At 40.1% G+C, this 27,389-nt stretch overlaps 1 protein-coding gene across 2 annotated transcripts in view; it reads left to right on the top strand.

The window, feature by feature from the left end:
• The first annotated feature begins 11,478 nt into the window (after positions 1 to 11,478).
• CEP135 (centrosomal protein 135) overlaps positions 11,479 to 27,389 on the top strand; it is a 75,613-nt gene continuing 59,702 nt past the window's right edge. Inside the window, exons 1-7 of one of the 2 annotated variants that reach the window (XM_027544549.1) lie at positions 11,479 to 11,597; positions 14,590 to 14,746; positions 16,244 to 16,434; positions 17,377 to 17,544; positions 20,208 to 20,349; positions 22,362 to 22,446; positions 25,990 to 26,118. In XM_027544549.1, coding sequence (XP_027400350.1) covers positions 14,634 to 14,746; positions 16,244 to 16,434; positions 17,377 to 17,544; positions 20,208 to 20,349; positions 22,362 to 22,446; positions 25,990 to 26,118 — 828 coding nt within the window. In that variant the 5' untranslated portion in view covers positions 11,479 to 11,597; positions 14,590 to 14,633. Of the gene's footprint in view, positions 11,598 to 12,520; positions 12,782 to 14,589; positions 14,747 to 16,243; positions 16,435 to 17,376; positions 17,545 to 20,207; positions 20,350 to 22,361; positions 22,447 to 25,989; positions 26,119 to 27,389 lie in introns of those variants that run through there. The other variant, XM_027544550.1, reaches the window with a different exon arrangement.

Consider the following 27,389-nt stretch of genomic DNA (forward strand, 5'->3'; position numbering starts at 1 on the left):
CAAGCCGTCTCCAGGAACTCTGCCCTTCCTGTTCCTGATGTGTTCACCAACCTAGAGGCTTTCTGATTCCCAAAGTGTTGGGTTGTTACAGATTTCCAGTAGACAGGACTGATTGCTTAAATCATTGGCTCTTGGTGGTTAACTCACTCTCCAGCCCCTCTCTCACTTTCAGAGACTAGGAGTGGGGCTGAAAATTCCAAGCTTCTAATGGAGGCTTGGCCTTTCTGGTGGCCAGCCCCATCCTGCAGCGATGGAGAGTCCTGCTGGAGTCATCTCATGAGAACAAAGTTGCTCCTGTTACCCTGTCACTCAAGAAGTTCTAAGAACTTTAGATGCCTTGTTCCAGGACTGAGGGAAAAAACCGAACATCTTTCTCATTGTGCCATGCGGGGACATTTTTTGCACTACATTGAGCCTGTTACCTCCCAGACCACACTTACCATCCACCTCTTACCCCTTTCCTGCCCCAACACATTTGTTTTTCTTTTTCTAAAAAATTGATTAATATTATTATTATTATTATTATTTGGCTGTGGTAGGTCTTTGCTGCATGAGAACTTTCTCTAGTTGAGGCGAGTCAGGGCTGCTCTTCATTGCAGTTTCTCATTGCAGTGGCTTCTCTCGTTGCAGCTCACGGGATCAGTAGTTGTGGCGCACAGGCCTTGTTTGTTGCCCCACGACACCTGGGATCTTCCCAGACCAGGGAATCTAAACTGTGTCCCTTGCATTGCAAGGCAGGTTCTTAACCACTAGACCACCAAGGACGCCCCCCATCACATTTCAAGGTGGCCTCCTGACACATTCTTCAGTTTCTGAAACTCAAAACCTTAACATTTGCCTGGATTCCTTCCACTACTTCTCTTCGAGAGGCTGACCCCTCACTGAGCCCTGCCCACTCTTTCTTTGTAGTATTTCTCACTTTTCCCTCAGGCCTTAATCTCATCGTTAAAATAATCTCTTGTCCTAGATAATATTATTCTCTACACCATTCACCCTTTGATTCTTCTACTACGCAGATTCACTTTCCCCAGACTAATTTCATCTTGTAATTTTCAGTTTAAAACATGTTGAATAATTCTCCACTGTATATTGGATAAAATTCAAGCTCTGAAATCCGTCCACAATAGTGAAATGGACAGGAAATTCCATACGGATAGAGAGGAAGGGAAGCCTAAGGAAAGTACTGGCAGTCTCTGCTTTTCCACTCAGAATGGATGGAACTGGGCCACTGGTGGCACTGAGACAGGAGGAGGTGTTTAAAATATGTGTAATAGTGAAAAGATGCTTATAATGGACACCTGAATATGTATGTCCTCCAGGCTCTGTAGGACATCCTCATGGTTGATCCCTAGGGGAGCAGAAGATGGCCTCACGCAGGTGGGAATAGATGGGCTCCACCTTCAGGTAAAGGGCACTGAGCCCCAGTCCTCAGTGACCTGGTCACAGGCGGCTCACCACACAGCTCGCCCCTTATTCTCTATAGCATCCCACCACTCTCCTGGTTTCACGTGAAAATCACCCTTGGTCTGGGCTTCGAGTGTTTGCTTTGTTTTAACATTAAGATAGAGAGTATTTGGGGGTACACTGGAGCAAGAATGGATATTCTGTGCTAAATTTACCAGATTCTCTAATTTTGAAGTGTCCAGGGATTTTGGTTTTAAGCACTGGCAAGCACTCTCTTTGGGAATTTCAGTGTGGCCAAATGACTATCCAGCATTACAGCACCTCTCTGCCAGCCTCCCACTCGGAAAGGTGGCAGGGTGAGAGCTTTCGCTTTGCTTTGTTTTAATGGAAATAACAATATTTTGTTAGCTTCAGGTGTACACCAAAGTTATCTGTTTTTATATATATGTGAATCCACATTTTCCTAATTCTTTTGCATTATAGTTTATTACAAGATATTGAATATAGTTCCCTGTGCTACACAATACACCCTGCTGTTTATTTTATATACAGTAGTTAGCATCTACCAATCCTATGCTCCCAATTTATCCCCCCTCCCCCACCTTTCCTCTTTGGTAACCATAAGTTTCCTTTCTATGTCTGTGAGTCTGTTTCTGTTTTGTAAATAAATTCATTTTTACTATTTTTTAGATTCTACATGTAAGTGATATTAGGTAGTGTTTGTCTCTGACTTACTTCACTTAGTATGATAATCTCTAGGTCCATCCATGTTGCTGAAAATGGCATCATTTCATTCTTTTTTATGGCTGAGTCAGGATAAGAGTTTAAATACCCCAGGACATGTGTTTCGACTTGGTAACGTTTTCCATGGGGCATTCATACAGAATAGTTTGATGGGGCTGCACCACAGACTGAATCGAGACTTGAAAGACTCCTAAATCTAAGCTGTGTCAAAAGACATCCATCTCCAGAACCAGCCCAGAGGAAGGAATTTAAACTCCAGAGTTTGGGGAAGTGACGTGAATGATTATTTGAAAAACCAAGAACGTGTCAATCACCCTCAGAGTCTTCAGTAAGAAGTGTCTGTGAGAGACTGCTTCAAGGAACTCCAATACTAGATGGAGAAGCCGGAACTAGAACCGGAAATGCCCCCAGGGTAGAAGTATTCTGAAGAACCATGACCCAACAGCTTCAAGATCTGATTTTATCTTTTATTAAAAAGTGAGAGGTAAAGGAGGGGGGCGTATAATCAGACTCCCTTCAAAATCCAGATAGAAATTACCCTCTTAAGAAACAATGCTTCTTTAAAAAATTTTTTAAATTTATTTGGCTGCGCCAGGTCTTCATTGCAGCATGCGGCATGTGAACTCTTAGTTTCAGCATGAAGCCGCATGTGGAATCTAGTTCTCTTACCAGGAATTGAACCCTGGCCCCCTGCATTGGGAGTGCAAAGTCTTAGCCAGTGGCCCACCAGGGAATTCCCTTAAATTTTGTGTTTTTCAAATTTTTTGGTCTCACTGTGCAGGATATGGGATCTTTAGTTCCCTGACCAGGAATCCAATCCGTACCCTCTGCGTTGGAAGGACAGAGTCTTAACCACTGGATCATCAATGCTTCTTTTTTATATTTCATTTATTATCAAAGTATAGTTGAACCACAATGTATTAACTACTGCTGTACAGCAAAGTAACTCAGTTACACACATACACATATATTCTTTTTCATAGTCTTTTCCATTATGGCTTATGACAGGATATTGAATATGGTTCCCTGTGCTATACAGTAGGACTCTACTGTCCATTCATTCTATATTTACCAGCTCTCATCTTCTAATCCCAAACTCCTACTTCTACCCTCTCCCATCCACTTCCTCCTTGGAAACAACCAGTCTATTCTCTGTGTCCTTGACTCTGCTTCTGTTTCACAGACAGATTTATTTGAATCGTATTTTAGATTTCTTATATAAGTGACATCCTAGGGTATTTGTCTTTCTCTTTCTGACTTACTTCAAAACAATGCTTCTTTAAAACAAACGCTAGCCTCTCCCAGTGGGTAAGTGATTAGGTTTCACTGATTAATAAGTAGCTATGCATATATATGCAGTCCAGAAATGTGCCAGGAAGGGGAAGTTCCAAACCAGATAGAGAAAGGCAGTGGACCTTTTCTCTAAAAGGGAATGCAAACAGCCAAGACTCTTGATACCCCATGAAGCATCAGAGATGGAGAGAATGGAAAAAGATTTTCTTTCTGGGGTTTGCTGCCAACACAATGAGCCCCTGACACCAGCTGCTTTGATTCAAAGCAGACATTCATTCTGCACTAGCTGAACTATGAACTTTGAGGGGAAGCCCCCAGAGCTAGCAGCCTGCTTTCTAATGGAAATGTTTGAACTGGGACAGTAAATTCTGAGAGTCCCCAAAACCTGGTACCCCAAACAGCAAAAATAGAAAGACTATCTATTCATTTGAAAGTGCTTAAAGATGAGTTCCTGACTTGTAGAAGTTACTCTTCTTTCTTCTTTTTTTTTTTTAATAAGCTGCTTCAGCAGCAGTGTTTCTTATTCAAGTATTTTCTAAAGCAAGCAAGGCTATAGATAAGGCTACTATGGTAGAAGAGGCAGAGCGTCAATCCAAAGAGAAGTGTACATCTTTGGGATGTCTGAAATCTCTAAAAACTTTGTTGGTCATGGGAACCAGAAATACAGGAGACATACACTAAGAATGTGTTGAAATGACAGGCCTCATCTAAGTTTCTCTTGAGAGTGAAGAACATACTTTCCACAGGAAGCCCAAGGCAAGGAAGACCCACAAAGTTAACCTGCATACTGGATTTAAAGAAGCAATCAAGCACAGTCATTTCTAATTCCCAGATGTTCCCTACTTTTTTGAGAAGTGGTTTCCCAGATGGGAGCACTGGCTCAAGATCATTTAAGCTAGTGTGGTTGGAAGGACCAAGTACCCAGCATTGATTCTGGTGGGGATCTGAATTCCAGATACTCTCATCTATTTCACCCAGAATCTGAACTGTGAACTCTTCTTCAGCCCAGTAACCTAATATCTAATTCACATTTTCTCCCTTTGCTTGACAATCCTGACTCCAGTTAAATCAGCTTTAGTGGTTCAGGTGTGGTGGTGCTGGTGCTCAGTCACTCAGTCGTGTCCCAGTCTTTGTAAACCCATTGACTGTAGCCCACCAGGCTCCTCTGTCCGTGGGACTTCCCAGGCAAGAATACTGGAGTGGGTTGCCATGCTCTTCTCCAGGGGATCTCCCGGACTCAGGGATTAAGCCCACGCCTCCAGTGTTTCCTGCATTGACAGGTGGATTCTTCACCACTGAACCACCGGGAAAGCCTGCTTCTTGTGCCTTCATGTTGTCTTTTCTCTGCATGTGTCTATTTCTCTTCACATAGTGTGTTCTTTTTATCAGTACACCAGGCATACTGGATTAGGGGTCCATCCTATACCAGTGTGACTTCATCTTAATCAGTGACACCTGCAATGACTCTATTTCCAAATAAGATCACACTCTGAGGGGCTAGGACTTCAACATATGAATTTCAGGGTAGACATAATTCAACCCTTAACACTACATAGAGTTCTATCACAAAGCACTCATTTAAATTCATTGAAATGCTCTCAGCCAAGAACTATAAAAATAAGAAGAAAGGAAAAACACAATTTGAATAATCTGGGCAGTTTTGCCCACTATTTTACAATACTTTATGCTATCCAGGGGAGACTGAGATGGAAGATGAGATTCTGCTGTTCACTCAGTCAGATGCAATTTCCTTTGACCTCTTGGGAACTCAGCATGAAGTCACTCAGAATATGATCTAGTGTTTAAGAATACGTATTTGATAATATGTGATATTTTCCCTAGAGGCTGGCTTTATTATTTCACTTTTGATGAGAGGCTATTTCATATTTTGCTGGGCTGCTCTAATTCGCTCTACAGGGATGGTAGGAAAATGCTTTTACACTTCATTGAATTCTTTCACTTTTACCTAGACTGCCTCCTCCATCCCTCTCTCACCTCAGTCATAACTAAACACATAAGCCAAGGTGGAAAGCTTTCAGCTTTTCAGTGAAACAAAGAGGGAGTGAAGGAGGAAAAACAAGAAGGAAACAAACATGAAAAACCTTTATGCAAGTGTAAGGCTCTGTAGGGTATATGATACGGTCTTTTGTCTTCCTGCTCACCCAGACTAAATAAAAATGTCAAAAACTAGGGCGATATGGTGGTGTGAATGGTAGCCCCCCAAGAGATATGTCCACATCCTAATCCCCAGAACAAGTAAATGTTACCTTATTTGGAAAAAGGATCATAGTAGATGTGATTAAGTTAAAGACCTTGAGGTGAAGAGATTACCTGGATTATCTGGGTGGGTCCTAAATCCAATGATAAGTGTCTTTATAAATACCACCCTTATGGCAAAGAAGAACTAAAGAGCCTCTTGATAAAAGTGAAAGGTGAAAAAACTGATTTAAAATTCAACATTCAAAAAATGAAGATCATGGCATCTGGTCCCATCATTTCATGGCAAATAGATGGGGAAACAATGGAAACAGTGACAGACTTTATTTTTCTGGGTTCTAACATCATTGCAGATGGTTATTGTAGCCATGAAATTAAAAGACACTTGCCCCTTGGAAGAAAAGCTATGATCAACCTAGACAGCATATTAAAAAGCAGAGACATTACTTTCCCAACAAAGGTCCATCTAGTCAAAGCTATGGTTTTTCCAGTATTCATGATGGATGTGAGAGTTGGATAGTAGAGAATTGATGCTTTTGAACTGTGGTGTTGGAGAAGACTCTTGAGAGTCCCTTGGACTGCAAGGAGATCCAACCAGTCAATCCTAAAAGAAATTAGTCCTGAATATTCATTGGAAGGACTGATGCTGAAGCTGAAACTCCAGAGCTGAAACTTTGGTCACCTGATGCGATGAACTGATCCATTGGAAAAGACCCTGATGCTGGGAAAGACTGACAGCAGGAGGAGAAGGGGATGGCAGAGGATGAGATTGATGGATGGCATCACTGACTTGATGGACTTGAGTTTGAGCAAGCTCATGGGAGTTGGTGATGGACAGGGAAGCCTGGCCTGCTGCAGTCCATGGGGTCGCAAAGAGTTAGACACGACTGAGTGACTAAACTAACAGAAGATTTCTCTGATGGTCCAGTGGTTAAAACTGAGCCTTCCAATGCAGAGAGTGCAGGTTCAAGCCCTGGTTGCGGAACTAAGATCCCACATGCCTCAGGGCCAAAGAACCAAAGCAGAAAACAGAAATAATATTGTAACAAATTCAATAAAGACTTTAAAAGTGGTACCCATCAGAAACATTAACAAATCTTAAAAAAAAAAAACACATGTGGGAGATTCGAAGATACAGAGGAGAAGAAAAGGTGTAGGCAGAAATGGGAGTGATGTTGTCACAAACTAAGGAAGCCAGAGAATGCCAACAGCCACCATGAGCTGGACAAGGGAGGGAAGGACACCCCTCCAGAACTTCTAGAGGGAGCTCAGCCCTGACAACACGTTGATTTCAGACATCTGGTCTCCAGACCCCTGAGAGGATACATTTCTGTTGTGGTAAGCCACCTAGTTTGTGATCATGTATAAGGGCAGCCATAGGCTTCCCGGGTGGTGCTGATGGTAAAGTACCCGCCTGCCAATGCAGGAGACACAGGAGATGTGGGTTTGATCCCTGGGTAGGGAAGATCCCCTGGAGGAGAGCATGGCAATTCATCCAGTATTCTTGTCTGGAGAATCCCACGGGCAGAGGAGCCTGGCGGGCTACAATCCATAGAGTTGCAAAAAGTCAGACATGACTGAAGTGACTTAGCACGCTCGCAGGCACACAATGGCAGCTGAGGAAGCTAATACAGGGAGTAAAAGTATGGAAGGGACAAAATGGACTTACACCAAGCAAGCGAGAGCCATACACACCAAGCATGTGTATCACTGTGTCTAGAAGCTTTCTCAGCCGTCTTTCTCCTTACTATTTGGAGAGCTCACACATTGATAGCAGTCAGTAAATAACTTGCTGATGTCCAGTATGAATAATGCCTGTTTGTTTTACCCACAGAGTTTGCTTAGCCTGCAACTGATCCATCCTGCTGGTGGACCTGTAATGAAGTAACAAAGGTCAGTAGGCAAAGCATCTACTCCTGGAGAAGGTGAAACCACACAAAACCAGCTCCAGACTGTCTATGGAGCAAGACAGTAGGAAGCATTCTACCAAAAACAGCTGTGCTGCTGTTAGCTCCAGCAGGGCTACCTGGTGCCACCAGTCCCTGGGCCTTTGAGGTTTCTGCAGAATAGTTAGGTGGCTTCTTCACTTTCCCCACTGCTGGTTGGAATTCAAAATTTTCAAGGCTGAGAAGTCAGTTTCCTGTTGACAACTGCTTGCCAGCCCCGAAATTTTATTGATCTCATCTCCACTGCTATTCTCTTTGTTCTAAAGCCTTTTAAAACGTATCTTTAAAATTCCTTTATCATCATTCTAGAAGGATGAAGGTGGGAGGGATGGAGAGAAGGAAGCACTGAGGGAGGGAGGAAGGGAGAGAGGCTAAAGTTAACGTATACGTTTAATCCGCCATCTTTAACTAGAATGATGCAAATTTTTCATCTGAAGATTCAAATTTCATCTGAAGATTCAAATTTCATCTGAATCTGTACCTTGATTCAGTTCTGGAAAATTCTTAGCTATTATCTCTTCAAATCTTGCTTCTCTGCTGAGTCGTTTTTTCTCTTCCTACAGTAACAAGTCACCATAAACATAGCACCTTAAGACAACACAAATTTATTATCTCATAGTTCTGTAGGTCAGAAGTCCAAGTGGGCTCTGCTGTCAAAATCAAGATGTCAGCAATCTGAGTTTTTATCTGGAGGTAAGAAAATAAAGGAAGAAATCTGCTTCCTCGTCCATTCCAGTTGTTGGCAGGCACTCAGTTCCCTGTTCTTGGGGCTGAGGTTCACGAGTCCCTATGGGCTGTTAGCCTCCTTCAGCTCCCCTAGGATCCCTGCACTCATCACATGCACCCACCATCTTCAGACCCCCAACATCTGTCAAGTCCTGCTCACACTTGTTTGCTTTTAAGGGTTTGTGTAAATACATTGGGCCCACCTGAAAAACTCAGGACAATCTGCCTATTTTTAGGCCTTTAACAACCTTAATTACATCTGTAAAGTCCCTCTTGCCAAGTAGTATAAGATATTCACAGGTTCCAGAAATTTGGGTGTGGGTATCTTTGGTGGGGAGGTCTGCCTGCCATAGCTGCTATTCCCTCTAGTGCCTCTTTTGAGTCTCTCGAGCTAGTGTTTGTATTTCTTAATTGTGTTCTAAATATATGTCTGCAAAGAAATGGGTTCTAGGTAAATTCTCTGGTTCTTTTAACTATAATCTACATTTCATTCCACTTAATAATGTAAAGTTTTTGATGACTGTAATTTTAATTTCCAGATTTTCTGACTGGTTCCCTCTCATATGCATCTGTTCTTGTTTCATTTAACAATTCTTGTTCTTTCTAATGGCAGTTACTTCTTCCATCTATCTAGACCATTGATTCTCAACCAGGAGTGGTTTTGCCTCCCAAGGGACAGTCAGCACTATCTGAAGAGATTTTTGGTTGTCACAACTTGGTGGATGGTACTGGCATCTAGTGGATAGAAGCCAGGAATGCTGCTCGACATTCTACAACACACAGGACAGGCCCTCTGAAGCAAAGAATTATTCAGCCCAAAGTGTCCAAAATGCCAACGTTGAAAAACTTTGATCCAGATCACCTTACATATATGCATTTTAAAAGCTTCATCAGCCTCTTTCATCTAGAGAGAATTCATGGGTTTTTAAAATTTTATTTATTGTTGGCTGTGCTGGGTCTTTGTTGCTGTGCAGACTTTTCTCTAGTTGTGGCGAGTGAGGGCTACTCTCTAGTTGCTGTTGGGGCTTCTCACCAAGGTCCTTCTCCTGCTGGGGAGCACGGGCTTGAGGACACACGGGCTTGAGGACACATGGGCTCGAGGACACACGGGCTTCAACAGCGGGGGCACATGGGCTCAGTAGCTGCATCTCCCAGGCTCTAGAGGACAGGCTCAGCAGTTGTCGCGCATGGGCTTAGTTGCTCTGAGCTATGTGGAATCTTCCTGGATCAGGGATTAAACCATGTCTCCTGCACTGACAGGCAGATTCTTTACCACTGAGCTACTAGGGAAACCCAAGAATTCACGTTTTGATGTTTTATTTTGTTGGCTTTGTTAGCATCAGATTTCTTGATTGTTTTTGGTTTGCAAGCTCATTTTCAGTGAAAGGTTCTTTTTCTCTGGGGCTTCCCTGGTAGCTCAGCTGGTACCTGAAATGCAGGAGACCCCCATCGGATTAGTGGGTGAGGAAGTTCCCCCAGAGAAGGGATAGGCTACCTACTCCAGTATTCATGGGCTTCCCTGGTGGCTCAGACGGTAAAGAGTCTGCCTGCAATTTGGGAGACCTGGGTCCAATCTGGCTCTACCTCCTGATTATTAATTTTGAGGGTAGGCCTACCAGGATTGACCCCAGTTCAGGACTCCTGTCCCCTGGTGATTTGGGGAGAGCCCAGAACAAGCTCAATTTCTACTTCTTTCTGCTTCCCTAGCCCTGATGCTCCTCTGAAGCCAAGGACCTGGGTGGTGAGCAGCAACAACTTTGGGTGTGCACCAGGGACCCTGACCCCAGGCCTTGCAACAGTGAACTTGCTCTGGTCTTCCACGTTACCTGGAGCAAAACTGGCCTATAACTTCAGTATCCTACTTACCTTTTAAACTTTCTTTGACTTTGGTTCTTACATTTTCTAACTGCTATGCATTTGGGACAAAGAGTTATCTGGGCTGGATGGCCACTGCATAGTCATTTTGCTGTGATTTTAAAAAGATATTTGTTGTTCAGGAAAAAAATGTATTTAAATGTACGTCTTCGAGACCACAAAAACCATCTACAGAGCCTAACTCACTTCCTCTTAGAAATTCCACAAAACAACTTTTTTTAAAGCACGCTGGAAGGCAGACAAGACACAACAGAAACGGTTAAAACAATACATGAATGGGTACAAAGTATTCACAACCCACAAAGCAGTTAGGTAATCGGCAAAAACAATACATTTTCAGAACGAAAGTCCTACTTGCTAGAGCAGTAATCAGAAAAGAGGAAATGAGCTCCTCTCTGATCATCTACAAGGTTTCACACGAGAAACAGAATTCTACACTTTGACCATGTGTTTTCTGTTTATGAACAAGCTCTGTAAAACGAGTTGATTTGAATTTAATTCCATTCACAAATGTTTATTGCGGTTAGTGCTAGAGAAACGTGGCTGAGTAAAATAATGTCTGACTCCAGGAATTCACAACTGGGGACGGCAGGGAGAGACATACAAACAAATAATTAAGTTTTTTGAAGGGATGAGTTATAACTCACGGGATCAAAACATCAGGATGTTATATCATCATAGCGGGTTGAGTATATTATGAGGGTCTACACATCTGGGCATGGGTGTGGGAGCAACAGTTAATTGTGTTGGGTGGTTGACAGGGAAAGTTGCAATTGTGCCTGTCGTTGGAGTTTAGGTGAAGGCATCCCCCTAACGGGTGAAGGCTAATCCGCGGCAGGGACCAGGACTGGGCAGGATTTTATCCCCGCGCCGAGAAGGTCTAGCAAGGCACGCGATCGACTTGCTGCTGCTGCTGCTTTTAAGTCGCTTCAGTCGTGTCCGACTCTGTGCGACCCCATAGACGGCAGCCCACCAGGCTCCTCCGTCCATGGAATTTTCCAGGCAAGAGTACTGGAGTGGGGTGCCCTTGCCTTCTCCGCGCGATCGACTTGGAGGAGTCCTATCGCCGGCACACGCTGAGGTTAGGGGTTCGCCGGCCGCCAGGGGGCGCCGCGGCCTCGCGCCGTACGGGCCGTTGCGTTTCCGGGCACCGGGGCCCAGCGCCGCCATCCCGGTCGGGCGCGTCCCCGCTGCGCGCGGCGAAACGTCGGCCGCTCCCGTTACCGAGGCAACCGCGGCACCTCCTCCGCGCCGGCCCTGATCGTCTCTCCGCGCCATTTTCAAACTGTCCTAGCGCCAGAGCCGGTGTCTGGGCGGAAGGAGCCAGCGAGGGAGGCGAGGCGCGAGGGGAGATGCGACCGGAGGCGGAGGGAGCGGCGGCCCGGGCTGCGGGTGAGCGCGGCGCTGGGCGGGCGGGCTGGGCAGGGCGGCGCCTCCGCCTCCCGGGCGGTCCCCGCGGACCGGGCCCGGGCGCTGGCGGGAGGGAGGCCGCGCGGCCTCGGGAGGAAGTGGGCCCCGGGCGGGGCGCGGAGCCCGTGTCGCCCCGCTGCGGACACCTCCTTCCCTTCTACAACCGACAGCGGAACTGCGGCCCGGAGGTCGGCCTGGGGTTTCCCGGGCTCCTGGTTCCTCCGACCCCGCTCGCCGCGGGGTCTGTGCGGTTCCAGCAGATCCTCCTCCTACAGACTGATGGGTTGATTTAAAAGTTAAAATACCCTTTCATATAAGAATCATACAGGCCCTTTGTAAAACAAAAGTGCCCCAAAGCCTAGGACGAGTCATTTATTAACCTTTGTCCAGCATGTTAGTAAACACCCCCTCTTCCATCTCTACTATTTTTAGTTCAGTCAGGGAGGACTTGCGAGATAACCTAGTTAATGTTGGTTTGGGGTGTTTTGTTGTTCTAGCCCTTGTGCGTATGTATTATATACATAGGAGATTATATATACACACACACGAGCGCACAGGATACTTTTGTAAAAATAAGATGCACTGGCTTTCAGACGTATCTCTCCAGAGTTAAGCAAGTGGGTATGCGTGGAGGACCTCCAAACCTTACCTTTTATGTTGTTCTGCTGGGAAACTTTCAGTATGGCCGCGGTGTTTGGATGATGTAGACGGGCGTGTTGTGTTGGTGGTGAAGGACAGCAGCCCATGCATGGGTGGGGAAAGCCTAATATATGTTTTTTTGTCCTTCCTGGGAGGATTTTTAATCTTTTTCATCTGTCGTATGTGTTGATGATTTTTTTTTTTTTTTAATATTTACTCATATTGTCTCTCAGAAGGATGTGAGGATGTATTCTTTCTGGGTAACCAAAGTTGGTACCAGACAAAAAAGAGACAAGTTTGAATTGTGAGGCCCTGCTAGTTCTTGGTCTGACAGGTGCACTTCTGACTTCTTCAGGACTTTTTCTAGAACACCCTGCATCAGTCAGGTCCCTCTTGTGGAAGGAACCTAGAAAGAACCTAGTATAGAATGGGGACGTCATTCAGAGAAAAGGCTAACAAGAATGTGGAGAAGGAGAGATTTGTAGGAAGGAGTTATCAAGGAGCAGTACTAACTTAGGAGTCATCTGGTAAGTTGAGGCGGCATAATACAGAAACCTGAGCGGTGGGTCAGGACTCAGGAGACCTGACTGCCCACCTACTTGGTGGCCTTGTGATTTGGAATAAGTTACTCTCTCTAGGCAGCCTTTCCTCATCTTTGAATGTGGAGGGTGTCCTTGACCCTTTTCCCCTCATAGTAGTTGTGAGGATCAAATTTTGCATATATTCATATCCATTCATGTTTTATATAAATTGTGAAGAGCAATACAGATGTAAAACAAAGTTTTTGTTTGACTTAGAAATATGAGTACTAGGACCACATTTACCTGACAAAGGTTAGAAAAGAGAGCATGTTTTTTTTAAAGAAGTGGTCTTTGGATAACTCCATTTTAGGGCAGATTGATAGATGATATATTCACAGATATTTAAAAAGACAAAGATAAAAAGATACCCAGAGATACTTACATGTTGGGGTCTTGCTTTTTTAATCTAAGTAAAATTTACATATGCTATTTGAAAAGCTTTGATAAATGTATACATTGGTGTGGTGTCTGTCCCCATCACCACAGTATTTTCATTACCCAAGAAGCTCCCTCATGCCCTTCCATTCAGGCTCCAACTACCCCCATCGCCCTAGGTGACAGCTGTTCTCATTTCTATGTACATAGTTTAATATTGCCTGTTCTTGAACTTCATATAATCATGGCTTCTGTTGCTCAGATAATGTTTTTAAATTCATCCATGCTGTTGACATGTACCAGTTCTGTTTTATTCTTGAGTGATATTACATTGTTTAAGTATAGTGTACTTATCCTTCTTCTGTATAGTTTTTTTTCCAGTTTGGAGCTATTATGAATAAAGATGCTTTAAATATTCTTGTAGAGTCTCTTTGTAGATGTTTATTTTCATTTTCTTGAGTAAATACCTTGGAGTAGAATCACACAGTCATAGGCTAGAAGTGTGTTTAACTTTATAAGAAACTGCCACCCTTTTAAATTTATTTTTAATTGGAGGATAATTGCTTTACAATGTTGTGTTGGCTTTTGCTGTACAACAACGTGGATCAGTTATGAGTACTTATATACCCTGTCCCTCTTGAGCCTCCCTCCCACAGACTTTTTCCACAATGATTTCACACTCCTGTAGCAACGTGAAAATTCCTGTTACTCCAAGTCCTTGAAGACATTGTACCTTTAATTTTAGCCATTCTAGTATGGACAAAATTATATTTCATTGTGGTTTAGTTTGTATTTCTCTGATGTCTAGTGGTGTTCAGCACCTTTTCATATGATTATTCTCATTCAGATATCTTTTGCAAATCTTAGCCTTGCATTTCTTATTGGGTTGTCTTTATTAATTGTAAGGGTTCTTTCTGTATTTTATATACAAATCCTTTGTTAGATATTATGAATATGTTTCTCCTAATTTTTTAAGTTTTTGTTTTGTCAAATAAAAGGATGTATTTTGATGAGCAGACATTTTTAATTTGAAGAAATCCAATTTATCAAGTTTCTCTTTTATATTTAAAAGAAAAATTTTAAAGAGGCTTCTCTAAGTATTCTCTGCCTATCTCAGGCTTGGAAAAATATTCTTCTTTCTTTTTTCTAGCGGTTTTATTGTTTTAACTTCTGCATATTAAGTTTATGAGGGGATATTTATTTTAATGCAGCAACATGGATATCATTAGCATTGGATTTAAATCAATCTAAATATTCTAGAGGGCTGTCTGCCTGAAAAGAAACAAAAAATAATTGCTTCATATTAAAATAATCTTTTTTTAAAACATTAAATAATAATAGTAACTGATAATAGAATAATGTTCACTCTTTTTTTATAGGATTTTAATTTTTGGAAGTGAATAAACCTAGTTTGGAACACAAGATGACTACAGCTGCAGAAAGAAAGTATCTTAATATTAGGAAAAGATTGGATCAGTTGGGATACCGCCAGACTCTGACAGTGGACTGTATACCTTTGGTAGAAAAACTTTTCAGGTAAAGATGAAAAGACTGTTGCAAACCTGTGTGACCCTGAATCCTATTTATCTAGTTTCTGATTGAGCTTCATGCTTTAGTACAGAAATAGGTAGACTTTTTAAAAGTCCTTAAAGCATCTGAAGCTTCTCTCTTCTCCATGTTGCAGAACTCTAAGGTCACCATTCACACTATACTATTTAAAGTAAATGTTTCTGAGAGTTTTGTCTGTGAGTAAAAGTACAATTTTTAATGTGATTTTCTGATCTAGTTAGGAGTTCTGTAGCTGCTTTATTCACTGGTTTTTATTGAAATGCAGTTGACATGATATTATGTTAGTCACTGGTCTTTAATTGCTACGCATTTATAATATTTCTCTAAGGTGGTTGATCATGACTTTAGCTGTTAACATGTTAATTTAACTGAAAGATTCTTTGTTATTTTTATTCTTTTCCACATAAATCCTATTACTGTGATTTGAGACTAACTAGAGCAGAGAAATGGTCTAGGAAGTTTTTGCAGTAGGACTGTATGTGATAATGATGAAAAGAAGCAAATGGATGAAAGATACTTTGTGGTCTCTAGTATGGCCTCCAGAATCCTTCATGATCTAGTTCTCGGTCAGCAATTCAAAAGTATAGGGTGGAAGTATGTTTAACTTTCCAAGAAACTGACATGCATTTTCCCCAGTGGTTTTATACTCCCTTCACCTTCCCTGTATCAACCACCTGAAGCTCCTGAACACATGTTCGCTCTCACCCTTGGTCTCTCCATGTGCTGTTCTACCTGCCTGTAAAGTCTCTTTCTCCTCTCCTTCCTGCTTTGTCTTTATGCTCAGTTAGCTGTGTGGCCTGCAGCTGTCTGTCACATATGCTGCACGTTACCTTAGCTGTTATTATTGTTGGAAATTTGTTTTACCTTCCCATTAGAATGCAGAGTCCAAGAAACTAGAGACTGACTGTTTCACTGCCATACCTAGGAGAGGCTGAACACATGGTCCGCACTAAAATATTTATTGAGTTTATCACATAGTACTGTAACTTTTGACAAATTGTTAGTAGGATATAAGCTCCTTGTCAGTGGGTTCTTTACCATGTTCCCTGCCCAGTAAATGTTGATGTAGTGAATATTCTGTTCATCTATGTTCTTAGAGGTAGGGAACTGATCCGTGTTTGTTGCGTCCCTGACACTTAGTGTGTAGCAGGCATTCAGTAAATGTTAAATGACCAAATAAGGTTCACAGATTCCACAGGATCAGGTGACTAATTAAACATGGGGGATGAGTGAGACCAGGTTGAAAGGTGATTCTGCCTATGTATGTATGCTTTATTTCTTAATTATGCCAGGAAAGTTTTGAGACCTTCCTAGTACCTTAAAAGACCTCTAGTGTTTGTTTTTGTATGTCTGATTTTCGATTTGATCTCAGTATTAACATTTAAGTCTTTTTAGAAATCTGTTTTTAGTTATTAAAAGTTAATAGAATGTTTCCTTGTATTTGCATTTTCCATTCAATATTAGTGATCTAGTTCATACAACAGAAAGTCTTCGGAAATCAAAATTATCTGCTGTGAAAGCTGAAAAAGAGAGTGCCAATTTTGATTTTGTATTGGAACCTTATAAACTTGAAAATGCAAGATTGAGTAAGGAAAATAATGAATTATACCTGGAATTAATGAAACTGAGAGAACAATCAGGTCAACATATTAAAGGTAAATTTTTGTGACTTTTGAAATTTTTGCCCTTTTTATTTTATATGTGGGAAATCCTAGTCCACCTTTGAAACTATTGATTAGAAAATGTGATAGTCTTCCTACTGACAGTTCCTGAAATATAGGGTATGTTGAAGAGCTCCCAAAAGAAAAATAAATCTGCATTCCACAACTATATTCATCTTCACTGAATGTGGATTAAATTTTTAGAATTAAAATTGCTATAATGGTGGTGGTGTGCACTCAGTTGTGTTCAACTCTTTGTGAACCTGTGAACTGTAGCCCATCAGTTTCTCTGTCCATGGAATTTTCCAGGCAAGAATACTGGAGTGGGTTACCTTATACTTCACCAGGGGATCTTCCCAACCCAGGGATTGAACCCGCGTCTCTTGTGTCTCCTGCATTGGCAGGCAGACTCTTTACCAACTGTGGCCCCTGGGAAGCCCAAAAGTTGCTGTAGAAAATATTAAATACTGGTACTGAAGAAAAATGTTCTTATAACAACTTCTGTGTTTCTGAGAAAAAGCCGTATATCTATTGTTCTGATTCTTTTATACCCTGTTTTTGATCTAGAAGATAGAATGATTTCAGAGGTACTAGGCAAAGGGTAAATTATATGGCTAACTTATTATAAAATCTTCTTGTATTTAGTAGAAAGCCCTGGCTAATATTTGGCATGAATTGATAATCCCTTAGCTTCCTATCCAATTTACTGGATCAAAAGCTCATATTAGGCTCACCACAGAAGAAAAATATAATTCCTTTTTGTGCTTAGTGACTTATTTGCAATTTTGTTAATGGTGGTAGAAAAGTTATAATGTTCTAACAAAGCATATAAGAACCAGGTGGAGCCTTTCAAATTATTGTGACTTTTTTTTTGTTTTATGGAATGGAAGGACTTATTGATGTATAAAATACTCTTTAAATCTTTTTCATTTTAAGAGTTGAAAACCACATTGAAAAAGTGTGCACGTGAAACAGCTGATCTGAAATTTCTAAATAATCAATATGTTCATAAACTCAAACTTATGGAGAAAGAAAGCAAAGCTAAGAATGAGAAAATTCAACAGCTTCAAGAAAAGAATTTGCAAGCTGTAGTTCAAACTCCAGGTGAATCTGTTCCCTCTCAAAACAAATTATGTACATCTAATCTTTTATTAATTAATTTATTTTTTTACATCTAATCTTTTAAAGATGTTAAAACTGTCGACTGAAATGGGACTTTCGGTATTCATGCTTTAGACTTTAGTATTTGAAAAGATGTATTTGGATAGCCACAAAATCTTTAAATTTTATTTCTGAAGACCCAGCTTATATTTCTATGCATGTGCTGAGAAACTTACGTTAACAGTAACTTCTTAGGTATAAGTCATCTAACCTCAGTGCCTAGGGTTTTATTTCCTCTATTATTAGTTTGAATTCTTTTTTCTATTATTATTATCACCATTATTAATTATAAAAATACTTCATACTCTAAAGACTTTGAAAATGATATACCTTGTTATTTCTTAGTTTATTTTACTCTTCTTAGCCTTATGCTCAGTAGCTCTCAAGGAAGAAAACAGAAATGATGGGCCATATGCAGAGTTAGTGGTTGTCCAGGCTCAAAGCTGATGGAAGAATCTCCAGATCATGGAGGTGTCTAAACCATGAGACTTAATGTTATGGAAGCAAACGAGGTGAAGGCAGGTCCTGAATTATGAGACTTGGTAGAGACTGAGGGATTAAAGAACGTGGTGAGGACCAGTAGTAATTTGGTCAGAATGAAGATTGCCATCAGAAGAGAGTTGAAGACCGGGAAGCTGGCTCAGTTCTATCTGGTGACACAGTCCAGGCTTAATCATGTTACTATGTGCCTGTAGCTGAGTGAAGAGGAGACTCTGAGAATTGAAGAATTGCAAGCTGGGAGGCCAGGATCAGGGAGGAATCTGTGGGACTTGAAATGGCAGAAAATAAGCTGGGAGAGGGAGGAGTGTGAGCCAAAGGCAGAAAAGCTGGGGAAATGTGGGAGAGGATCTCAGAAGTAACTAGAAGATTAAGAAAACAAAAAAAGGAGGATAATTAGATTTTCTGAGAAAAGAGTGGGCCTAAATCAAGAGTGATTTAGGAGGTATAATCTCTAAAATTTAGTGATGGATAAATTTAGTAAACTTGGGATGTAGAGGAATTTCCAAATTTCTGTTTGAAGTGATTGAGTGGATGAATGAGGATATTAATACTATTTCTTTCTTTCTTTTTTTTGGCTGCACCATGGGGCATGTGGGATGTTAGTTCCTTAACCAGGGATCAAACCTGTGCCCCTAGTCTTAACCATGAGACCACTGGCAAGGATTCCCTGGTACTATTTCTTAAGATAGGGAATATGGAAAACAGAACAGAAGTCCACCGTTTACAAAGGGTTTGTTGAGTATGTTATATCCATGGGACATTCACATTGAAACTCCTAGTATGCAGTGGAATATGTAGATCTGTCCTCAGAAATATGGTCCTAGATGGAGATTCACATTTGGAAATCATTGGAATATCCTGAGAACAGAAGCTTTGAATGTGGTAGGAGTTACTAGTGAGATTATATATAGATTGGAAAGAGAGGAGAACCAAAGACAGACCTTAGGAAATTGTCTTTTAAGGCACAGATGGAAGAAGAGGGTCTTTGAAAGAAACTGAGAAGGAGCAACCAAGGAGGAAAACCAGGAAATAAGGGAAGAAAGTGGTTTACCTTGTTCAGCTGTGTAACTACAAGCAGGCCATTTAAATACTTTTGACCTGGTTTCTTCATCCTCAAAACAAGAGGTTGTTGCTGCTGCTGCTAAGTCACATCAGTCGTGTTCAACTCTGTGCGACCCCATAGATGGCAGCCCACCAGGCTCCCCTGTCCCTGGGATTCTCCAGGCAAGAACACTGGAGTGGGTTGCCATTTCCTTCTCCAATACACGAAAGTGAAAAGTGAAAGTGAAGTCTCTCAGTCGTGTCCAACTCTCCGCGACCCCATGGACTGCAGCCCACCAGGCTCCTCCGTCCATGGGATTTTCCAGGCAGGAGTGCTAGAGTGGGGTGCCATTGCCTTCTCCGAAACAAGAGGTTAGGAGTATAAAAAAACTTGTTAGGATTCTAAGGCACACAGAGTTGTGGGTTGTGTTTGTTCTTTGTGAGGGTCAGTTAGTTTTTCAAGTACATGTCTAATCTTGGCCAGGTACTGGAAAAGGTAAATTATCCTTGTGGTTTGGGCCAAGATGGGATATATCTAGCCATCAAAAGAAATTATACCTACTAGTTTTAAGGATAATTAAGAAAATTCCCCATTAATTCAGGATACATATTCTTCTCTATACTAATTTTGATTCTTAAAGGCCTTGCTTAATAAACATGTTTATTTTAGTTAACATTGACTTCAGCTTCTCATTTGACAGTTTTCTGCCGGTGATGACGTCTTGAGCTCTGTCATGTACAACAAGGCACACTCAGCTTTTAATCTTGCCAGAGTTTGGTCCCCATCTCATGAAGGAACAGATTAAATCTGGGCATATATACCAAGCATGCAGAAAATAAAGCTTGCTTTCTAACCATGTCTTGTTGAGTTTTTCAGAAATGAGTTGTTTAGTTAAAGATCAGGTGGGTATTTATATATAAGGGAGAAAACATTTGACCTGGCTCTTATGTAATAAGAGCTAGAGACATACTTTATAACAAAAAGGCTAGCCTTCTAAACTATTTAATTCTAAGACAGTGTTTTGTTGTCAGTTTTTTGAAATACACTTTTTTTTTTTTTTTAGGTGGCAAGAAAAGAAATATTGCTTTTAGGCGCCAGCGCATGCAGATTGATGAACCAGTCCCTCCCTCTGAAATCAGTTCATATCCGGTTCCTCAGCCAGATGACCCTTACATCGCAGACCTCCTGCACGTGGCTGATAACAGGTGCATTAAAGAATTCTCTGTTGGCTTTAGTTACATGATCACTTGGTTAGCCCTAAGTTTCTTGGTAGTAGGGTTTTGTCTTCTTAACTAGCCTATCTCTGGTATGTAGCATAGAACTTTGCACAAGCATTCAGTAAACGCTTTCTGAATATATTCTGAATATAAAAGGTTTTCACTTGTTTTGAAATTTGATTTCAAGTAAATCATATATCTGGGGTTTCTGTCTATATTTGCTTTAAAACTATTTAGTGTCACCTACAGCCTATTTCAGTAGAGTTACTTTGACATTCAGCTTTATCACCCAAGCAAATCTTCTACAGACTCTCTATTACTTCAGATTTTTCTCTAATGCTCGTAGCATGAGTAGACTTGTAACTGGCTTTGATATTCTTGCCTCATGATTCTCTGGCTCTGTATGTTGGTGTTTCCTTAACTTGGAGTCAGATGTAAATTCTATTTTAATTATTAACTTCAATAAACTCTTTGGAAAAGGCTATGTAAGTGTTCTTGGGATGTAAAGATGCAACTTTTGAGACGTTTACGACCCGGTAAGAAGATGAGACAAGGGGAGATACACAGAATGCTGTTAAGAACATCTTAAACAGTGCAGAGGAGTAGAAGAGCACTAGTGACGGCCTCTCTGGTCACGGCTGCAGAAACAGTGTAAAGTACAGAATACACCAGTGCAAATGGTTAGTGCAGCTAGCTTTTTACTTTGTAGATTATGTAGACAATATGAGAGAGTTTTCTACTTTATTATTAATCTCTATAGCAATTAAAAAAAAAAGACATTGGTTGGGGGACTAATTAGGGTCTTTAGCTCAGTTATTCTCACACAATATTTTGTACCTGTATTTATATACTTACTTGACTTTACCCATGAAATATTTTGTGTTTTGTTTTTCTGGTACTTATAAACTAGGACTTAGACAATGTGTTAGTATTATTTACTGAGTTTTAGAGGGCTCTGTATGTATTCGATTCAATGGACATGAACTTGGGAAAATTCTGGGAAATGGTGAGAAACTGAGGCCTGGGATGCTGCAGTCCATGGGGTCGCAAAGAGTTGGACACGACTTAGTGACTGAACAACAACATGTATCATTTACTGTCTTTTTCTTTCCCTTAATATTCTTCTTTTCTATCAAGCCATCATAGGTAGCATTAGTCTCTTGATTATCTTGTTTGTTGAATTTGCACATGCACATTTAACTTTATTTAGAGTCATTCACGCATATGTGAGTGTGGTTGCACACGTACTGCTCTCCTACTCCTGGATTAGTGGGTAGTATTGGTTCTAGTAATGCTAATAGCAGGTACAAGCAGTGTTCAGCTGTACTCTATCTACCCTATGGAAAAGCTCTCTTAAAATTAAACCTGGCTTCAGGCTTTATTTTTCCAGTATGAAAGTGATTGTGACTTGTTTTGTTAATGCTTGGCAAAGTTTGATGTAGTACGGTACATTTAGGATTCATATAATTCAGATGATTTAGACAAATCTTGATTCCCTTGGAATTAACAAGTTCCAGGAAAGAGTAGTTTTTTTTGCTGTAGTTACCTGGAAAATTGATATTTCTCAGTATTTTTCTTCTCTCTTAAGATTGTAAGATAGTTTGTTAGAAAATACAGGGTCATGTGGGTTCAAAAAACATTTAGTCCCTTATTTCACTTAATAGTATTGTGAGTTTTGGACTCGATGCTTAGTTCCCTGAACCTAAGAATTGGCAACAGTACCCAGAGGAATTTGTCCTAAGGATCAAGATGCAGTAGGAGACATAATGTATCTGAGTTTCAGATTATTTACCACTCAGTTTTGTATCTGTTCTTATAAAATTAAATCTCTAAGATGATGTACTCTGTGCTGTGGCTTGGGACCCCTTTGGCACAGCACCTCCTACCTCACTGAGAAACAAAAGTTGAGGGTTTTTTAAAAGAAGGTAATCTAATTTCACTTTTGTAACTTTGTATTTCTTATCAAAAATATATTGACATTACTTATAAATATGTTTCAGAATTCAAGAACTTCAACAAGAAGTCTGCCAGTTACAAGAGAAGTTAGCAATGATGGAAAGTGAACTGAGAGATTATAACAAGCAGGTAGGATTTTTTATTTGCCTAGTTGGGATTGAGGTGAGTGTGCTGTGACTGTGAATAGAATTGGGTTATGTTTAATATTTCTGATACCTGAGTTTTTAATACAGCTTTTCTTTTTAGTAAATTCGTTAATAGAATTAATAGATGGAATGGCTTAGATGGCTTCAGAGCCTTCAGTCCATTCCCTGCATTATGCATTGAGGTGAATAGTAGTTTTTTTTTTTTTTTTAAGGTGAATCATCTATCTCCCCAAATATTATAAACATATTAACTGTTTCCATCTCAAGAGGTATTTTATTGAAGTGTACTATGCTTTATAATAGTATTTTTAAAAACTTCTTTTACCCTTTCTGTAGATTTTATCATTTTGAATATGTCTTTGAAAGTTACTCTTCCGAGTTGCCATGCTTATTGAATATTTTCTCTATAAGCACTAGTACCCCATACGACAGTTTTCTAAAGAAGCAAGGGAATGAATAAATTCAGGGTTACATGAAAACTTTGAACAAGCTTTGTTCTTTTATACTTTTGGTGTCTTGGCTAAATTCTGATTTGGGTAATTACAGGCTTGCTTTCTTAATATGCTTACTGAAGTTTAAATCAGGTAACACGTTTTCCATATTCTGCACATAACTATGTTTTTTTGGAGTGAAGAAATCTGCACATACCAATATAGATGTAACCTATGTATTGGTATAAGTGTTAAGTTTATGAAGTACTTTGAAGATCACTTGGATAAAATGGAGTTAAAAGGAATTATAGTAATGTCATCCAAAAAACTTATTTTATGGAGAGATGTTGAACATATCAAATATGCATATGAGATGAATATTAATTGATATTTTTCAATTTATAGTCAGTCATTCTTTCATCACACTTTTTTCTAAGTACTTTATGAACACAGACTGACCAGTATTGTCTCCGTGAGGTGGCTGAGGTGTTTGAAGAAAATAGCCTGACCATTCTGATTGAAATCACCAATTTAATGTGGTTATCAATATTGATTGAGTCTACTCTATTCTCTATCAGTTTTTTTTTTTTTTTTTGTGGGAGTTTGTTCTGTTCTTCTCAGCATATATTCCAGATTTTACTGTTCTCTTCAAGCTCTTTCCATGGCCTGTAACACCCTCCTCAGGATATCATCTTCTTTTTCAGTTTCCTATCTCTGCCTTTAAAATGAGCAGTATTCACAGGTTCTCCTTAAGACTTAATGGGTAAGATGGTATTCTTCCTGTTTAAGGTTTCATGCACTTGGCCCCATTCCCTCTCTTCTCCTTAGGATATTGCTTTAATCAGTTATTCTTTAATAAACTTATATGGCCATTTTAATGGCTATAAATTTTTTCAGTCTTCGTAACAGAACTGTGAGGAGATGCTTTTATCATCATCACTAATACCCCTTAAAAAATATTTTAATTACCTTTCCCCTCTTGCTAACTAAGGCCTTCTTCTCCCTCATGCATACTTCTCTAAAGGGTGTCTTACTCGTCTTTCTCTACTTCTTCATGTCCTGTTCACTTCTTAACCTTCTGTTGGCTTCTGTCCCCAACTATATAAGTTGATCTAGTTACTGTTGACATTAGTTGCTGCATCCAGAAAGATACTTTTAAGTCTTCATTTTCGTGACTCACTCTGCAGTATTTGACATTATTGATCATTCCTCTTTGAAAATCTTCTGTGGCTTCATTTTCTTTTGGTTTTCCTTTCCTTGCGTTTTTTTTTTTTTTTAAGCCTCTTATAATATCGTCTTTGCTCTTTTGTCTGCCTGCTCCCTAAAATATCACCGATCCCTAAGATTCTTTGACTTCTCCTTTCCATGTTTTCTCAGATAGTCTCATCTACTCTCTTGGTTTATTAGCTGAACGTTGATGACTCCCCAGTCTCTCAGGCTGACACTTTCTGCTGAGTTCCATTCTGATATGCCCAGCTTGACACTGGCATTTCCACTTGGATGAATGCTGTCTGTACACATATGCCTAGTGCTGAACTTTCCGGCTTCTGTCTCACATTTGTTTCTCCTCCTGTATTCTCAACTTTGATTGGAAGCTTCAGCATCCACCCAAGCCAGCATTCTGTAGTCTTTATATATCTCATTCTCTGCCTGTCACATACCACTCACCATGTTCTGCCAGTTCTTAAACTTACATACTCTGTTCTGTCCTGTCCCACTGTTTCTTAGGCTCTAATCATCTCTCATACGTTCCTACAGTAGGTCTCCTTGCTTCTGGTCCTGTTCTTATCACATTCACCCTTTACTCTTGAGTAATATTTCTCCCTAGTGAAGTATACAGTGCTTATCATATGCTATGCTATGCTATGCTAAGTCACTTCAGTCGTGTCTGACTCTGTGTGACCCCATAGACGGCAGCCACGAGGCTCCCCCGTCCCTGGGATTCTCCAGGCAAGAACACTGGAGTGGGTTGCCATTTCCTTCTCCAATGCATGAAAGTGAAAAGTGAAAGCTCAGTCGTGTCCGACTCTTAGTGACCCCATGGATTGCAGCCTACCAGGCTCCTCCATCCATGGGATTTTCCAGGCAAAAGTACTGGAGTGGGGTGCCAGTTCCTGCCTAATTCTTTGGACTCATCTCCAACTATTAATTTCCCTTGCATGTTATAATTCAGTCATACCGAGTCATTTCTGCTCCCTTAAACATACCGTGTTGCCTAGTGCTTCTTTGTCACTGCCGGGAATATCCCTCCTTTCTTCTCTGCCTAGCATATGTTATAACTTTTTTGGACTTATTTATTCCCTTGACTACTTTGGTACTGTGTACCTATTTCTATTATTGTATCATTGAACAACATATTAAAGCAATTATTGGTTTATTTTCTTGCTTTTCCTGTAAAGCTGTGTGTTTCTGAAAGTAAGGGATCATGTTTTATTCATCTTTGTATATTTAGAACTATGCTCAATAATTGCTTGTTAAATTGAATACTTGGTTTTTGTTTTCATTTTTTTTTTTTGAAAAGAAAACCAAAGTTTGAAAGTGTGTGTGTGTTTTTCTAGATTCTTGGGTGGGAATTCATGGTTGGTAGTGATGTTTTTGATTGTATATCTGTTTTTTTCTACATAATAGTAAAGCAAATTCATTCTGGCCTCATATCCTTTTTAATACTGAATTTCAGTAGCAAATCATTTCCTTTTTGTTTTATATTCATTTGTTTATCTCCCAGTTATTTCACCAGGCACTGAAGTAGTTCAGACTCAGTTCCAGGACTTAGTTTCTTTTTGTATAAACATTGCCTAATCTTAGAGGAGAGGAAAAAAAAAAACATAAAATTGGAAAGAATCTCTTCAGTAAAAATACTTATGAAACCTGTGTTGACAATTCTTAGGTTGAGATTTTCTGTGTATATTTTTGCTCTGTATAAATGGATCTCATAATACCATTTATGTGTCAGTAACATAACAGTGTTAATCTTTTGTATACATTGTGGGGCATAAGAAAAATGGAAGTATATTCAAATAAACGTTTGTCCAGTATTAATCATTTCAGTTCAAAACCATATCTTTAAAAATGATAGCAGAACTTTATGTTTTCAGATTGAACTTAGAGAACGAGAGATAGAACGACTGTCGATTGCATTGGATGGGGGTCGCTCCTCTGATATCCTTTCTCTGGAGACTAGAAATAAAGCCAACGAAAAGCTTATTGCTCATTTAAATATTCAGGTAACGACTTTATATATTTCACTGAGCATATAAAGTTGTAAGTGTTTTTAATGGTCTTGGGTTTGTAAAGGTGAAAGAGTTGTTTACTTGGGTATTTATAGCAGAAAAGATTTCATAGAGTCAAAGTATCCAAAATTGGGTACAGCTGTTGAAAAATCCTGTTTTTATATTTAATGAGGTGCAGGAATTGATATACCACAGTGATACGTGTTTAAAAGAAAAGAATAAACTGAAGGTAAGAAGTAATCCTCAGTTTGCTTTAAAAATTGTGTATATACATTCAGAGAGAGAAAACACTAGAAGAAACTATGCCAAAATACACTAATAAAGGTTTATCTTTGTGTGGTGACATAGTCTTCTCTATGATTTTCTCCATTTTCAGAATTTGTATTTCTTTTATAGTGTAAAAAATATTACTTAAAAAATAAATATAAAAATTAAACATAACAGTTTTTATTGAACTATGTAGTAGTTTGCCTTGCCATGCATTTGACCTAAGAGTGAAAGAGCAAGAGACTTCTGTGAAACGTGACAAATGACCTTTAGAAATTTTTTTTTAACTGAAGTATAGTTGAGTTACAGTGAATGTTAGTTTCTGATATACAGCAAAGTGATTCAGTTACCCATATTATATATGTATTATTTTTCATATTCTTTTCCATTATGTTTTTTTGTTTGTTTTTAACTGCACTGGGTCTTCTGTGCTGCACGTGGGCTTTGGTTTTGACGGTCGGGGCTACTTTCTAGTTGCAGCGCACAGGCTTCTTGTTGAGGTGGCTTCTCTTCTTGCCAAGCTTGATCTCTAGGGCACACAGTCTTTTAGCAGTTGCAGCTGGTGGGCTCAGTAGTTGCCTTTTTCAGGGTTAGTTCCCCCGTGGCATGTGGGATCCTAGTTTCTGGATGAGGGGTTGAACTAGTGTCCCCTGCTTTGGCAAGTGGATTCTTGACTACTGGACCACTAGGAAAGTCCTTCCATTGTGTTGTATTACATGCTGTTGAATGTAGTTCCCTGTGCTATATGGTAGGACCTTGTTTATTTTATATACAATAGTCTGTATCTGCTAATCCCAAACTCCTAATTTATCCCTCCCCAATCCCCTCTCCCCTTTGGTACCCATAAGTTTGTTTTCTGTGTCTTCGAGTCTGTTTCTGTTCTGTAAATAAGTTCATTTGTATTTTTTTTATTCCACATATAAGTGACATCATGGTGTTTGTCTTCTTTCTGACTTCATTTAGTATGATAATCTCTAGGTCCACTCATGTGTCTGTAA

Source organism: Bos indicus x Bos taurus, chromosome 6, assembly GCF_003369695.1.
Source record: "Bos indicus x Bos taurus breed Angus x Brahman F1 hybrid chromosome 6, Bos_hybrid_MaternalHap_v2.0, whole genome shotgun sequence".
NCBI lineage: Eukaryota > Metazoa > Chordata > Mammalia > Artiodactyla > Bovidae > Bos > Bos indicus x Bos taurus.